Source organism: Vidua macroura, chromosome 2, assembly GCF_024509145.1.
Source record: "Vidua macroura isolate BioBank_ID:100142 chromosome 2, ASM2450914v1, whole genome shotgun sequence".
Taxonomy (NCBI): Eukaryota; Metazoa; Chordata; class Aves; order Passeriformes; family Viduidae; genus Vidua; species Vidua macroura.
The window spans coordinates 39697057-39712494 of NC_071572.1; the positions used below are offsets into that span (position 1 = coordinate 39697057).

Below are 15438 nucleotides of genomic sequence, written 5' to 3' on the forward strand. Positions count from 1 at the left end.
CATTTAAAAAAATAAGACTTGATAAGTCTTCAGAATAGCGCACTTCAACTATTATTTTTGAAAATTGAATCTATGGACAAAGATATGTATTTATACCTATAAATATTTTTAATGCATTATAGATAGTAATGTTAGATATTGTTGAATTTGTTTTTCTTTTTGTCTTTGACAGGACCAGCACTTGCATAATTTTTTTCAGTACTGTCAGAAAACAGAGTCTGGAGCTCGTGCACTAGGAACTGATCTTGTAAAATATCTTAAGGTATAAAATGGCAGTGAATAACAGATTATATAATTCATTTATGCTTTTGCAAAGCCTTGGAGCTTCAGACATTTTGTATGTCTCATTTTTCATTGTGAGGACTAGTACTGTGACTATGACTCGTATTAATGGAATATGCTGTGGGAAAAACCCACAAAAATACTTTCTGCCTTAAATAAATTTACAAATGCAATGTAAGAGGAAACCACAAAGAAATAATGAGATGGTATTGGTTAGCTTTATGGGTGGTAATTTCAAAACACTAATGGCTTCGTTTGTCAAAATAATCAAATTGAACTGTGCATGGAAATTGTAAGGAATCACAACTCTTGAATTTTCTAAAATTTTGCTTAGAAGGTCATCATTGTCATGTCTTCAGTTCTCTTTCGGGATTAAATCAATAGAGTGCATGGTTTCCACTTCAGTTTTTTCTGACATAGATCACATAGCTTCCTATGTGATCAAAAAGACCATTTTGTCTCCTGGATAGTGTGGATGTGCAGGCAAACAGTCAGAGACAAGATAGCTGCCTAACACCCAACGCTAAATGGAGTTTGACATTTGTTATCTGCATACACATTCATTCGGCAAATACATTCTTTTTGTCAAATTCCCTTTAATTCCAGGGAATTTTGTGGCATAATACTTTGTGGGATAAACTTCATACACTGCCTTTTCTGTTAGAGTGGTTATGTCTGTAGGATCTTTTGCATGTGATGGAATGCAAAGGCATATCTGGAAGAAACTGTCATTAATAATTCACTGTCTCCAATTTCCATTGTTAGGGATTTTAGTTCATCCTCAGTTTTAACTTAGTTGTTAGTTTATTGTTAGCAGTAACTAGTATAATTAGTATTGCACTTAGCTCAGGTAAGAGATCTGCATGTTTTTGTGGAACTTCTGTTTGCTAAATGTCTGCATTGGTGGGTGAAATACCAAAATATATCAATGTCAGTCTTAGTGTGCTATTGGGCACATGGACAGACTTTTCACTGAATCATTACCTAGAGTGCTTTTCAATGGAAAAGTACAAATAAGTACTTCTGAAATGCTGTTAATGACACCTAATTTGTATCCCTAATTTACTTTCCTTTAGAAAACATTTACTAAATATTTATATTGGAAAATATCCTCAATTGCTTTCTATGCCATATTTTTGGTAACAAACACCAAGTGGTGCAAGCAGCTTGTATTTTTGGAAAAAGACTTGCAATAATTTTTTTTATTTCAGAATTTGTGATTTAAATGCTGTTGATTCACAGGAGTGACAGTATTACTCCTCTCTTTTAGAGCCTTCATGCTATGGAAGGCCATGTGATGATAGCTTTCCTGCCAACTGTTCTAAACCAGTTGTTCAGAGTTCTCACCAGAGCAACTCAAGAGGAAGTTGCAGTCAATGTGACAAGGTAAAGAATTTTAAGTGGTTCATAGAGTCTACATGATGACTGGGTTATCACATAAATCTGTGACTGAGTAGCATTTTTGCTGTTGCAATCACAGCTTTCTTTATAGGTTTACTTGTTTTCTGACTTCTGTTTAGGGTTATTATCCATATTGTTGCTCAGTGTCATGAAGAAGGTTTGGATAGCTACCTGAGATCTTATGTAAAGGTAGGTAAAAGTAAATTGAATATTTCCTTTTTTTATTTCCCTAAGAAAGAATATATTTAAATTCAGTTGCATCTATTTAATTTCAATTCTTTTGTATTATGCCATCATTTTGCATTTAATTCTGTTTTTCCTCTCCAAGTATGCATATAAGGCAGAACCCTTTGTTGCTTCTGAATATAAGACAGTACATGAAGAGTTGACAAAGTCAATGACAACAATTTTAAAGCCATCTGCTGACTTTCTTACAAGCAACAAACTGCTTAAGGTGTGTGTTGAACTGTACTTTTTACTGTATGTTCTTACCTAGTCATAACTGAAGAACAGGAACTAAGTGTATTGAAATAGTTGTTGAACACATGTGGCAATCTTACTGAATTTTTCTTTCCTTTGCAGTATTCATGGTTTTTCTTTGAAGTTCTGATAAAGTCAATGGCTCAACATTTGATAGAAAACTCTAAAGTGAAGGTATGTCAACTTTTGCAAAAAAATATTCTGAGGAAGATCTGTATGGTCTCTTCTTTCCCCAGTCACATGTTTCTAATTGCATATTAGAAAGGGAGAGAAAGAGGCAGCAGGAGAAATCAGTTGAAATATTAGATGGAAGAAAACAGCAGGGCTGGATTCACCATTAGTATAAAAGAATAGAAATCCTTAAAGTCCATGTAGTAGAGCAGCCTATGTAAGGAATCAGACTCTCTATATTAGGAATTTGTAATTCTTGTGGTACAACAAAGTTGGGGGCAGTAGATAACACAGTGGACTTTGATGTAAGCACTATCCAAAAAAATGTGGGCTTTTTCCTGAGCAGTACAGTAGCTGTGATATTAAATGGCCCTGAGAACAGTGAGTCATGAAATTTAGTCTTCTGTATCTAGTAAGAAATGTCAATATTTAATTTTGTGTTATTTCCTACGCTGGAAGGAGAATGCTAAAACTTCAGAAATACATTTTTCTACAAGCTTAGCCTGTAAGCAGTGTTTTTTGCATTGGTGACATCTTGTTAGTTTATTTACTTCTGGATTGAAACAAGGCTTGAAAGTTTCAAGTACACAACATAGTCTCGTCTGTGTAACATATCAGGTTGTCGTGATATTGTTATCGCTATTTTCACTGTGCATTTAGACTATAACTGGAAGTCTGAAGTACATGAGGGAAAAAAATAATTGTACAGTGAGCAGGAAAAAAGCTTTATAGTTCTACACTTAATACTCTGTGGTATCATCAGTAGAGTTTGAGTCCCAGTTCAACAAACCTCATTGTCACCTTCTCTGTAATGTGAAAGAGAGGGGAGAAGAACTTCCTGCAGTTTGCAAGTATTCTCACCCCTGAACATTGCTTCTGAATTTACAAGCCCCTTAAATATAAATTATTTAGCTAGATTGTTTTGTGCCTCACTAGATACTGTAATAAACGCAACATACACTCAGATGTTTCCTGCTTATGATATCTGATAAAAAGATGCATTTCTATGTGCAGCAAAATTATTTCTAAAGCCAGGATTATGTTTAATTACTGCCCAACAAAGACTAAGCTACAAGGGCGTTGTGCGACACCGGCATACTCACCAACACAATCTTTAGTTATTTTTTATTTCTTGCATGAGTACTGTTTATATTTATAAAGAGATCTTTTTCAGCCTTAATGTCTATTTTAAATTTTTTTTTTTTTTAACTAAAGCTGGAGGTTTTAGACCACAATTCAAACACAAAGGAAGCAAATTATGTAATCATTGATTTATGCAGGGCCTTGACAATGACTTGTTCTGTTTAGGAATGTTGCATTTAATGTAGCTCAAAAAACTATTTGAATAAAAGTACTTGGATGTTTTGATTCCGCATGGATGTTTTGATTTCAGTTTTCAAAAAGAAAAGGGATAATTACCCTACAAATGAAACAATTTTTGTCAATGTCATCAGCCTCACACCACAAGCCATTTACTCTCTTCACACAAAGGACAGAATCTTTAGTGAAGGTAGTAAGATGTAGAGAAACAAAAGAGACTCTGCAGTGCCAAAAAGCTGGAGAGCGCTTACTGACCAATATTTGTTAGAGTGTACAAATTAATTGATGAAGATAATATAGGTGGTGAGTGGAAAGTAAGAAATTATGAATGAAGAGAAAATCTTTTAAGCTAATTGGCAAACTACCAAAAAGTAAGAGAAAAAGAGTTTTGATTGTGAAAACTTAAAAACACAGAGAGTAAGGTTCTGATGCCTGAAGAGCTGAGGTTTTGAAGTTGATGAGGAGTAAGAGAAAGAAGCATGGATGACAATTTCCTCAGTGGTGAAAGCAAGATAGTTGCAGAACAGCAAAAAAGGGGTTTTTTTTTCAAGACAGAAAAGACTGTCTGATAATGTAATTAGTATATGTGAACCAACTGGTGTCTGCTTTGGAGAGGAAGGTGGGTAAAATTAAAAGATTCCCTCTTATCCTTAAGCTTGTGTTGTTTATTGCAGTATATAAAAATATTAATGCATTATACTTAGAAGCTTTTATACATTGGTTTATGTCATCAAAGACTGCCGTGCTTGAATTTCAGTAATAGATGCTAGTGCATGTTATAATATTTTCTTTTAAACAAATGATCCTTCACTCTAGAAAGTGAGAAAGTTAAAAAACGGTTTCCTCTCTCCCTGTCAGGTTATCTATATGTTATCTAAAGTAAATTTTCTGATCTAGTCTAGTGTTATAAACCATATTTAATATGGTATCTGGATTAATTTCTAGCTGTTGAGAAATCAGAGATTTTCTGCCTCCTTTCATCATGCAGTGGAAACAGTTGTTAATATGCTAATGCCACACATCACTCAGAAGTACAGAGACAATCCAGAGGCCTCAAAAAATGCAAACCATAGTCTGGCTGCCTTTATAAAGGTAGGTGCACAAAGAGATTTGGACTTTGTGGTTATTCTTTCAATAATACTGCTTCTGTATGGATATTATGGAATCTGAAAGCCAACTCATATAAAGCTGAACATATATAAAACCTTATAAATATAATTTTATGTCCATGTTAAAATTCTTTGAAGTATGATTTGCATCTTCTGTAAACAAGATGACATCCATTCGGAAATTTGGTAATTTAAGAAATGAATTTGTATTTTATTCAAAATGTATTTTGATTTTTCTTTCTTTTCTCTTTAAAAATATCATCTGGGTTGCCTTAAAATCCTGCAATAGTTTTCAGCAGTGATTTGTTTGAAGACATTTATGTCACTGTCTTTCATTTTTCAGCCAATAATATCTACAAGGGATAAAAAAGGATGGGAACTGAAATGGTAGATAAAACTTCTAGTGGCATGACATTTTCATTTCTGGCAAGATAGACTTCTTTTCAAACTGCTTTTTATTTGTGATTTATGATCAGCACTCTTAAGGGACATTTTGATATTCATATAGCTACACATATATTTAGTTTGCTTGTTTTAGTGTTTTTTATATTCAAACTGAAATGTCAATAATGTGTTTGGAGAATAAACTCATTAAATAGAGAAATATAATTGCTGAATGCAGAGACAGTAGTAAATCAATTCTATCTTGGTTTTACTTGTTCTCCCCAGAGATGTTTCACTTTTATGGACAGAGGCTTTGTTTTCAAGCAGATCAATAACTACATCAGCTGCTTTGCCCCAGGAGATCCCAAGGTACTCAGTGTTTTTAAACAAGCTGTTTTTAAGTGTTGTCTCTTCTTGTTGCATGGGGATAAAGTCATGCATTAAGTCTTTTTCCAGTTACATTAGAAGTCCCTGCTCTGTGCCTAGAGCATTTTCTTTCCATCAAACCACCGTTTCCTATTTTGATTCCCATCTTCAGGTGCAGTTTTGCCACACTAGAGTGCGTGAATCACAGAAGTAGTGGGGTATGGGGGTGCAACACTAAGCAGAAATTTTAAGCATGAGTGCAGGAAGTCTGAAGTTGGAAGAGTTGATATTGAATATCTTAAGCTACACTTACTGGAGTGGGGAAAGCATGTATCAGGTGCCCAAAGAATTTCTGCTGGGTGCCCAGACTTTTCTTACATCAATACATAATAGGATTGTAAACTTTGGACAATGAGAATAGTAAATAGGACCAGTTGTTAAGTATGAGTTATTCTGGATTTATTTTGTGCTGACATGTGGAACTTTGATAGGTCTATATCTAACATAGTACAAGACTGAAATGAATCACCCTTTTGTGTTAAAAATTGGGTTTTAATATGTTATTCAAATCACTGCATCAATTGTTTAATTTATACTTTCTTTTTGAAGGCTCTTTTTGAATTCAAATTTGAATTTCTTCGTGTAGTCTGTAATCATGAGCACTATATACCACTGAATCTACCAATGCCGTTTGGAAAAGGCAGAGTTCAGAGATACCAAGGTAAATTCTTCCAAGGTAGTATATGGCATATTTCTTGTATATCAGCATTTTATTATTAGATGTCTACACTGTGTAACTTGAGGTTTGTGAGATGATGGAAAGCTTGAAATTGTTAAATACTAGTCTAAAGTTTCAATCCTTTCATTGAAATTTAAAGGAAGTGCTTAGGTGGCAGAGTAATCTTTCCAAAGAGAGACATGGTAAACTTGATTCCATATATTTATTCAGGTTTAAAGGGACTTGAGTAGGTCTGTAGATCAATTTTCTGCTTTGATCATATCAGGCCTCCTTTCTCTAGAAGTGCTAGTCCTTCCACAGCTGGTTCCACTGCAGGAAGTTTGTCCATCCCAGGTGCAGAATTTTGCATTATTCCTAATGGAATTTGATTGTCATTTCTGTAGAATCTAGATTCTTCTGAAATGCAGCTCTGCCCCTTGAGCAAATGGACTGTACCTATCCACAAGCTGCATGAGGTTGTATTCCATCTCCCCTTTCAGCTTGTTGATGAAGTAGTAATAGTCCTTGGGAAACTCCTCTTGCAGCTGTCACCAAGTAGGGTACAAACTATTAACCTCCAACTTTTGAGTGATCCACATAGTTATTTTTCACATTTGGGTGTCTCTTCACTTAGACTGAAATTCCCAGCTTGGATACAATGACCATGTGGACATCTGCTATTCTCCCCTTAAAACAGACCAGTCTTAAAACATTATTTACCCTGGGTAAATTTATTTTGGCCATTTCCAGTCACACTCTTCTTCACTTGCTGAAAAATGACTTCACCATGGCTCAACAAAGATGATAATGAGCAATGGTATCAATTAACTCTCTCAGTGTCTCATCTGGTGGATTTGCATGGCTGGAGATCTCTCAAGAGATCCCTGACCTGATCCTTATCCACTGGCACTAATTGTCTTTCCTGAAGATAGTCTCTGGACTGTTAAGGCCTGGGACTGATGTCAGAGAAGGATGAAGTAACAAAGCTATGGAGTACTTCAGCCTTACACAAGCCCACTGTCTCTAAATCACAATGCCCATTTAGCAAATATCCCATGTTTTCCTTATTCAGGGGTTTAAGGCTAATGTAGTGGTAAAAGCTCTCCTTATTGTTATTGATGTCCATTATCAGCTGTAGCTGAGCTTTGGCTTTCCAGGCACTCTCCCTGAATACTTCTGTGTTCCTCTGTTGTAGCTCGTTCTCACTTCCACTTCGTGGTTCTTTTTTTTTTTTTTGCTTTTTGGTGTGTGTAGGAGCTCAGTCATGAAAGTCCTGTGTAGCCCAGCTGGGTTCCTGGTACATCCAGTCTTGTGCCAAAACAAGTCATATGCTAGCTATTGCTTCTGTGGCTGTGAAGACACATTAATTTCTTCCAGGCACTGAGCTACAGCAGAAATCACTAAACAGGGGCAAGGAAGGTGCTTTTACAAAGAATGAGTAAACCTGCCTAACATATTTTTGTAGAAGAGCTGTTTTTTTTTGTCTGAAATATTTATTCAGTAGACTCTGCTAGTTAGTAAAATTGAATATCACTAATTAACACTTTCATCAAGTTTGAGCGAGATAAAGCAAGATTTGAGACCACAAGCTGAACAGCTGCTTAGAACTTCTTTCTGTCTTTGGCTTTTTCAGCCTTCGGGAGTGTCTTGGATAATAATACTGCATAAATATTTTCATAGAAAAGAGACTATGAGCTGCTGGCTTAGGGAACCTTAGAAAATAGCAAAACCAGAGAAGACAGTATTTCTGATTGCACAATAAAGAAGAGTATAAAATGCTCCCTGGGAGCTAGGAGTTCAGCCAGGAAAGAAAGACCTTTGTAAGAAGTGTTTCTGGCTCTGTTTTGCTGTGTTGAGCAAAAGATATCTCAGGTGCTGATGTGGCTGGCTCTTAGGTGTGTTACAAGAATGCCTGTAGAATGTCTGTATAATGGCTGTGCTGTCTCAGATATGCTTCTTTCTGACTTAAGGGATTGCCTTACTGAGAGAGTTCTTTGGAAAATGAAAGTACTGTATTGAGCAATGACAGTGAACATGAGAAACTCTTGGACACCTCCTCAGCTGACAGTGTGAACATATATATGTTCTAATAAATGAGCCCTTCAAGCTGAAGTTTCTCTAAAAATATCATATACTCAGTACATAAATAAACTGGATTCTTTTATTACACGAAAAGTACTTTGAAGAGGGTGGAGTGTGACTTTGCTGTGTCTGATGTGCTGGATTTTAATTCAGCTTTAAGTTGATTGATAAATTGAGTTAAATAAAACTATTCCTTATGTGAAATTTGTATTTTACTTCCAGACCTTCAGCTGGACTATTCATTAACTGATGAATTCTGTAAGAATCACTTCTTGGTTGGGCTGCTTCTAAGGGAGGTGGGCAATGCCTTACAAGAGTTCAGAGATGTGCGGCAGATTGCCATCAGTGTGCTCAAGAATTTGATGATAAAGCATTCTTTTGATGATAGATATGCTACCAGGGTAAGTCTATTGCTATGCTAGTAGTACAAAATAGTAAAGATTAGATGTGCACACATACAGAAAGTTTTTTCTTTCATAGAGGAAACCTTTGTTAATTTTCAGCAAAATAATTTCTGCCCAGACCGTGATGAAAACTGTATTGAGACCAATCTGCAAACTCCATCTTTTTAGCAAATAAAATGACAAAACACCTCTTAATATAATTATATGTGGGTTTGTATTTTAGCACAGTACTCCAACTGCTGTGCTTCAAGTAATCAGATTTTTACGAGTATGTTTTAAGCTCTTCATTTCATTAAATATTAGCTCTTAATATTTTGCAGCTGTCCTTCCATCATCCATTATTTTGAAATGGGTTAAAGAAAACTTCAAGTCATGGTGGTAGATTTTGAGTGATTTTTAATTTTTTTGACTCTTTAACGTCGGCAGTGCTGTGGAGAAGTCAAAAAATTGTAATGGAAGGTATCATTAATTCATTGGACTAACATAATATTAATTTACTTGATTAGTTCTTGGCTGAAATGACATTAATTTTGGAGTTTTTCTGTATTATATTCAGACAGTAAATAACATTTGCTGATCTTCGTAAATTACAATGAAATAGAGTGATGATCACTGCTTTTGCCATTTATGAATTTATGAATGTGAGCTCTGGCTTGGCAAATATTTATTAAGTATGCTTTTTTTTTTCTATTTAGAGGTGAATAGATTAAAACTAGTTGGTGATTAAAAATTAAAACTGTAGTTTTTAAATGAGCTGTTAAACTCTATTTAGGGCCATCAAGCAAGAATAGCCACTATGTATTTGCCACTCTTTGGTCTGCTCATAGAAAATGTTCAGCGGATCAATGTGAAAGATGTGTCTCCATTTCCTGTTAACCCTTCCAGCAATGTGAGTGACAACTTCTGTTTGGTATTCTGAATTGTTTTTATCATAATTTATTGGTAAGCTGTATATGAAACACTGCATACTCCTGGCAAAAAAGGAGCTTCATAAGCTTCAGAATTCTGCAATTTTTCAGCGCAGTCCAACACTGAAACAAATGGACCACAAAAAGATTGTTAATTTTCTAGAAATTAGAGAAGAACTTAACCCTAAAGGAGTGTGATTTTGAAAGAGCTATAGTGCACCAGGGCTACAGGAGAATTAATTAAAATGTAATTTGTGAAGGGTATGTATCGATACAGTTGCACACAGTTGTTGAATCTAAGATTTAATTATTCATGTATTTGACTCCTGTCCTTATCTTATTGTGTTCCATTTAGTATTAAGAAAAAAAATCTCCTAAACTCTTCCAACAAGATAAATATTTGGGTGTTTGAAATAACAGTAATGTGTTACATTACACAAAAATGTAACACTCACTTTTATTTTGAACAAATGTTACACTTACACAAAAAGCTTTATGTTACTTCCCTAAATTGTCCTCTCATTCCAAAACATGACAGTGAGTCTTTTTAAAATATCTCTTTTACAGTGTTTAAAATTCAACAGAATACTAATTTCTTCAATGTTTCCTGAGGTATCTTAAGTTTTAAGGTATCCCAAGCTTATGCAAGTATGTGAACATCTCCATTCTTTTGAGCATATTTAATAGAAATTAAAATTTAAGGAAGAAATACTTAACAAATATTTCTCTAGAAGATGTGTCATATTCACTAAGTCCTTAATACAAGAAAATAATCACATTTTCCCCTCTTTTCCAAACAGAGCACAAAGGATGATGTGCAGATTTTGCCGACTGCAAGTCAGTTAGTAACACCACAAAAATCAGGAAACACATTGGATAACAACCTTCCTAAAGACCTGTTTGGTGTTATCTCTGGCATTGGTAAGCACTTTAAAAAAATAAAATAAAATAACTAAAGAGGAACTGTTTTATTTTTTTACTCTGTACATGAAATCTGTCTTTTGGGATCTTTTGGGGTTTGCTTTTCTATATGAAACTAAAACTTTTCTGGAGCAGGGCTGCTTTTTTCCCCCTGTCAAAGGTGACAGTTAAGATATAAAAAATGGGAAAGTTGTTTTTTTTTTTTTTTAATTACATAGACATGCTACTCCATAGAAGTATGTATGTATTGCTACATGTGTTTTTTATGCATGTATCTACATAGTTGTACATAAGTCTGTGTGTATGTGCTTAGTCACCCTAAGACACATACATTTTTGCTGAAAGACTAGGATATTTGCTGAAATTCTAGAATAAGTTTGTCCTCATTAAAAATAAGTGGAATTAATTATGTGCCTTCTTAAATAATATGTGGTGATTTTAAATGTCTGACTGAACTATGGATTAACTTGTATGTATTGTTTGAGATTTTTATGTTGTTTGATGTTGTGGTTTTATTTTTCTTTAGCTTCCCCATACACCACATCAACTCCAAATATTAATAGTGTGAGGAATGCTGACTCAAGAGGCTCTCTTATAAGCACAGACTCAGGAAACAGTCTCCCAGAAAGACACAGTGACAAGAGCAATTCTCTTGACAAGGTAACAAAAAACAAACCAAGATAAATCCTACAAGTGTATTTCTAAGATTTCATCCTAAGTCTCTGATCTCTAGTGTTGAATGGGCTTTCTAGAATAACTTCAAAACAGTATTTTATATAAATCTTTGGTGAAATCATTATCTTGTGAACTCCTTTGGCATTGTGTTTACAGAGCTGTTTAACAAAAAAATGCAAACAGATTTTCAATGTAGAGACCAAAGCAAGCAGTTGTTGTTTCCTTTGCTAAAGAAAGGCACTAGATGAAGTTTATTGAATTTTGCTTGAGAGGATTGAATTCCAGTTAGAACAACTTCTTTGATTTTGTGGAGACTATAACTCCATCCCTTTCTATGCTCTATATACTTGGTATTTTTAAAATGTTGAAAAAAAAGAGTTTCTGTGCTTTCATTTGAAAGCTGTTAGAAATTAGGAGCTCTGGCTGCAGTAGCTATGAGGTATTCAGTCCTGTCTTTTTAGAGTTTGCGTCAATACTGACCACATTTCATTTTCTTAGCTCTCGTTGTGCAAGTCACAACATGTTGACTTTTTCCCCTTGACTCTGACATGCCTTCGTGGAGCAGAGAGAGAAGCTTCTCAGAAGGCACTCTGCTCATGCTTTGCACCCAAATGGAGAAGAAGAAGAAAATTCTCACCCTCCAAAGAAAAACCGTGTTACTATGGATTTTTCACTTCTGACAATCCCAGCTTTGCCAGAGAAAATTTTGCATACTACTTTTTCTCTTCAGTTACAAGAAGTATCTGGTTTTTGTGCTTGGTATAGTTAAGCTTCTGAGTGAAGTGTGTGGTCAGTAGTTTTGCTGCTTCTTTGCAACAGTTGAATCTCAAACCCATTATATGCAATTTGACCATGTAAAATATGTTCAAATGTCAAACCTGGAGTACATGCACATGATCTAGTTCAAGTATAAAAAATCCAATCAGTTTCAGTCTCTGCAGAATTTGAGTCTTGGGGTCTTTGATAAAACTGAAAGTTCTTTGGTATTGACCAAGGTAATAAAGAAATATCTTGGTATACACTGTTGCTAAATGGCAATGCTGTCATCTATTACTTAGTTGTCATGTTGTTAATTACTAATGTGTAGCGTTTTCCCCAAGTAAAAGGGTTTTCAAAGGAGTCAACATCCTTTGAAAATTCTACTCTGGTCTGCCAACTTAGGTAACAGAGGATTTATGTTCTGCATGCTGTTGATATTTTCCCCACATAGTACTTAATCCTGGCTTCTTATTTGTTGCTTTTTTTCTTTTTTTCTGGTAGATCAGTTGTTCAGTGCATGTTATCTCCAAGTTTTTGCTCATTGCTTGATATCATTATAGTGAAGAGCCATGTTTTTGTTGTAATTTTCTTTCAGAACAATCTGTAGCATTATGCTAGTGGAATCAGAATAGACTGGAAGTATATCAGTTTCTATTTCAATATATGTATACTTTATAGGTTATTGACATGATTCTATACGAAGCTTCTGAGTAGCTATAGTCCTGTTTTATCTGTGTGTATCTTCAACAGTCTTAGTGGGAATATTATCTAGTGCTCTGGGCAGTTTCTTAAAGTGTAGGAAACACAGTTCTGTTTCTGTCACCCATTGATTGCCTATTCTGTTTTGCCATCCAAATGCTGTAGAGGAGCACCTCCTTGTTCACCAGAGATATTTTAAAAATAAACAGTTTTTGAGGTCTTTAGAATCTGCAATAATCGGGCTTATAGAGGTGTCCACCTCCTTCTAAATTACAGTAACTTCTGGCTAGTATTCACCATAGTTTCACATTCAGTTTCACTGTGCATCCATTCAATGACTAGTGTGTGATTCACACATTTACTGGTACCAGATTCACACATTGGTTTAGGACAGGAATTCTTTAATGCAACAAAATGCATAAAAAGGGCTCAGCAGTCAATGGTTGCTGTGAAATGTTCCTTCATGGTTAGTGTGTCTCCTGCGTTCAGTAGGGAATATTCCAGGAAGGGTTTACTCTAATGTCACTTCTTGCTTCATTTGTGAAACCAAGTGCTTTTCTCCCTTGAGTCTACCTTTGTATTTGTAAATTTTTTATAGTAAGAGTTGTACAGATCAATTTTACCAGACTGTTGACTTTACAGAAAACTTACTAAATGTCTGGTTCATTTTCCATTTGCGTAAGTGGCATATTGGATGTGAGAATTAGGCACTATAAAGGGCATAATTTATACTTTAAACAAAATTTATACAGTATATCTGTAAAAGCTTCAGATTAAGGATTTTGTAACACTTGACTGCGTGGAAATTATTCTTTTACAAGTCTTTGCCCAAAGTTCAATTTATATAGTTTTACAATTTTTATTTTTACATTTTTTGGTGGTATACATTTTGAAAGACCAATTATAGAGCTTTTTTCTTTTTGCACAGACACTGGTAATGTGGGTTGCTGATAAACTTCCCACAAGTGTAGGAATTACATTAAAAAATGAAACAGGGAGAGGGTTTGTTTGTCTGTATGTTGGGGGAGGAGATGAGAGCAAGAGCAAGTTACTTAGTAGTAGTTAGTCTTTCAGAATGCATATTATTGCCCTTCATGTATATTTTTCTTGAGGTTCTTTGAATTTTGCTTGAGATCTTTAAATGGAATGAATTTTGTAGAGGCAGTCTACAGTTCAGCAGAAAGTCTCTTGAAAAGCAAAGGAGCATATATGTCCCAGCAAACAGTAGTATTTGGTTTTCAAGTATTCAGTCTAAGCAGAAGGGGAGGCTTGATTTCTGCAATGTGAGTACCTAGGTATAATTAACTTGCTTAATAATCACTCTTAGGTGACTTTTCCTTTTGCTCCTAGGGGAAAAAATTATACTTAGAAGGAATTAAAAACAAGCAAAGCAAAGAGGCTTAATTTGGTATACTTGGTGCGTGTAAGGTGTGTTTTAGTGACCTGTCTCTACATGAAACACCTTTGTCTCCATTCTGAGATCCTTTTTCTGCTGCAGGAATTATTAAAGCAATTGAAACAATTTAGTTTGTTATCAGTTTAAGAACTCTTCAGCCAAAATACATCTGTTTGCTTTTCAGAACCAACAGAGCAGCACTTTAGGAAGTTCTGTTGTTCGATATGACAAACTTGACCAAGCAGAGATCAAAAGTCTGCTTATGTGTTTCCTTCATATTTTAAGAAGCATGTCAGATGGTAGGTAGTTCCTTGTTCCTGCTTTTTATAAATTCCTGCTTATAAATTTTTAAGTTCCTGCTTTTTATAAATTCAAAGTCATTTACTGGATTTATGCCTGTTATTTCAATAACTTTTCAAAATCAGCAGAGTATTTTAGATGTGGATACCATGATGTGCTGCGTTTTACAAATATGTGTGATCACTCAAATTAAACTCTGACTGAAACCTTGTAAACTTTAAGTACTCATTATTTATTAAAAGTGTGAGGTCAGCTAAAAGACTTTTTAAGAAAGTGAATATTTGTGTGCGATTGTACAGTTTGATTTGGAAAACAGAGGTGAAGAATAATTCATTGTTGTGTAAAAGTGCCTTGGGCTAGTGCATTCCTCTGTTCTGCAGAACATGCTGTATTACAAGGAACCAAATGATTTGATTGTTGTGTGTATTTCCATTTCTGGAATATGGGGATGTTAGTGCTTCTTCATTCTCCTGGGATGTTTGTGAGATGATCCATTGAATTTTTGAAAGAGTCGTGTTATCCTGGAGAAGGTTACAGAGTTATAGAAATAGGGATGAATGGCACATCTTACTTGTTTGTTAGGATCATATATCTTGGAATCATCCCTGTTTGTGATAAAAAAAAGAAAAATTAATTTTAATTAAAAAAAAATGTTGAGACCCATCTGTAAAGAAGCAGGTTATAGGACTAACAGTCTGAAATATGCTGAAGTCTTACATTGTTATAGTGCTGTAGGCACTACAGGCTACACAATTATTACTATGTAAGATATTAAATTGGATGTGAATATTATGGGTTAATTAAGTAACATCATATTGCAGAAACTCATTTGGAGAATTGATATGAGCATTTGTATAATCAGTTTTAAGGAAAACTTCAAATAGCAATTGTTATCTTTTAAATTGTTATTCATTTTCCTAGATGCATTGTTTACATATTGGAACAAGGCTACAAAATCTGAACTCATGGACTTTTTCACCATTACAGAGTAAGTTTTTGTTGTGCTTGTCATGCAACTGTATGTTTTGCTGGTCTGTGAACAACATGAGTGTAGATATAAGCA

The 15438-nt window shown here is 34.7% G+C and overlaps 1 protein-coding gene across 1 annotated transcript in view; it reads left to right on the forward strand.

Moving 5' to 3' along the window:
* Positions 1-15438, forward strand: part of DOCK9 (dedicator of cytokinesis 9) — an 82859-nt gene that overhangs the window by 41335 nt on the left and 26086 nt on the right. The window contains exons 23-36 of the mRNA XM_053969856.1: positions 173-262; positions 1553-1668; positions 1803-1872; positions 2012-2137; positions 2266-2337; positions 4600-4746; positions 5433-5516; positions 6123-6234; positions 8536-8714; positions 9490-9606; positions 10426-10546; positions 11073-11206; positions 14260-14374; positions 15297-15363. Coding sequence (XP_053825831.1) covers positions 173-262; positions 1553-1668; positions 1803-1872; positions 2012-2137; positions 2266-2337; positions 4600-4746; positions 5433-5516; positions 6123-6234; positions 8536-8714; positions 9490-9606; positions 10426-10546; positions 11073-11206; positions 14260-14374; positions 15297-15363 — 1550 coding nt within the window. The remainder of the gene's footprint in view (positions 1-172; positions 263-1552; positions 1669-1802; positions 1873-2011; positions 2138-2265; positions 2338-4599; positions 4747-5432; positions 5517-6122; positions 6235-8535; positions 8715-9489; positions 9607-10425; positions 10547-11072; positions 11207-14259; positions 14375-15296; positions 15364-15438) is intronic.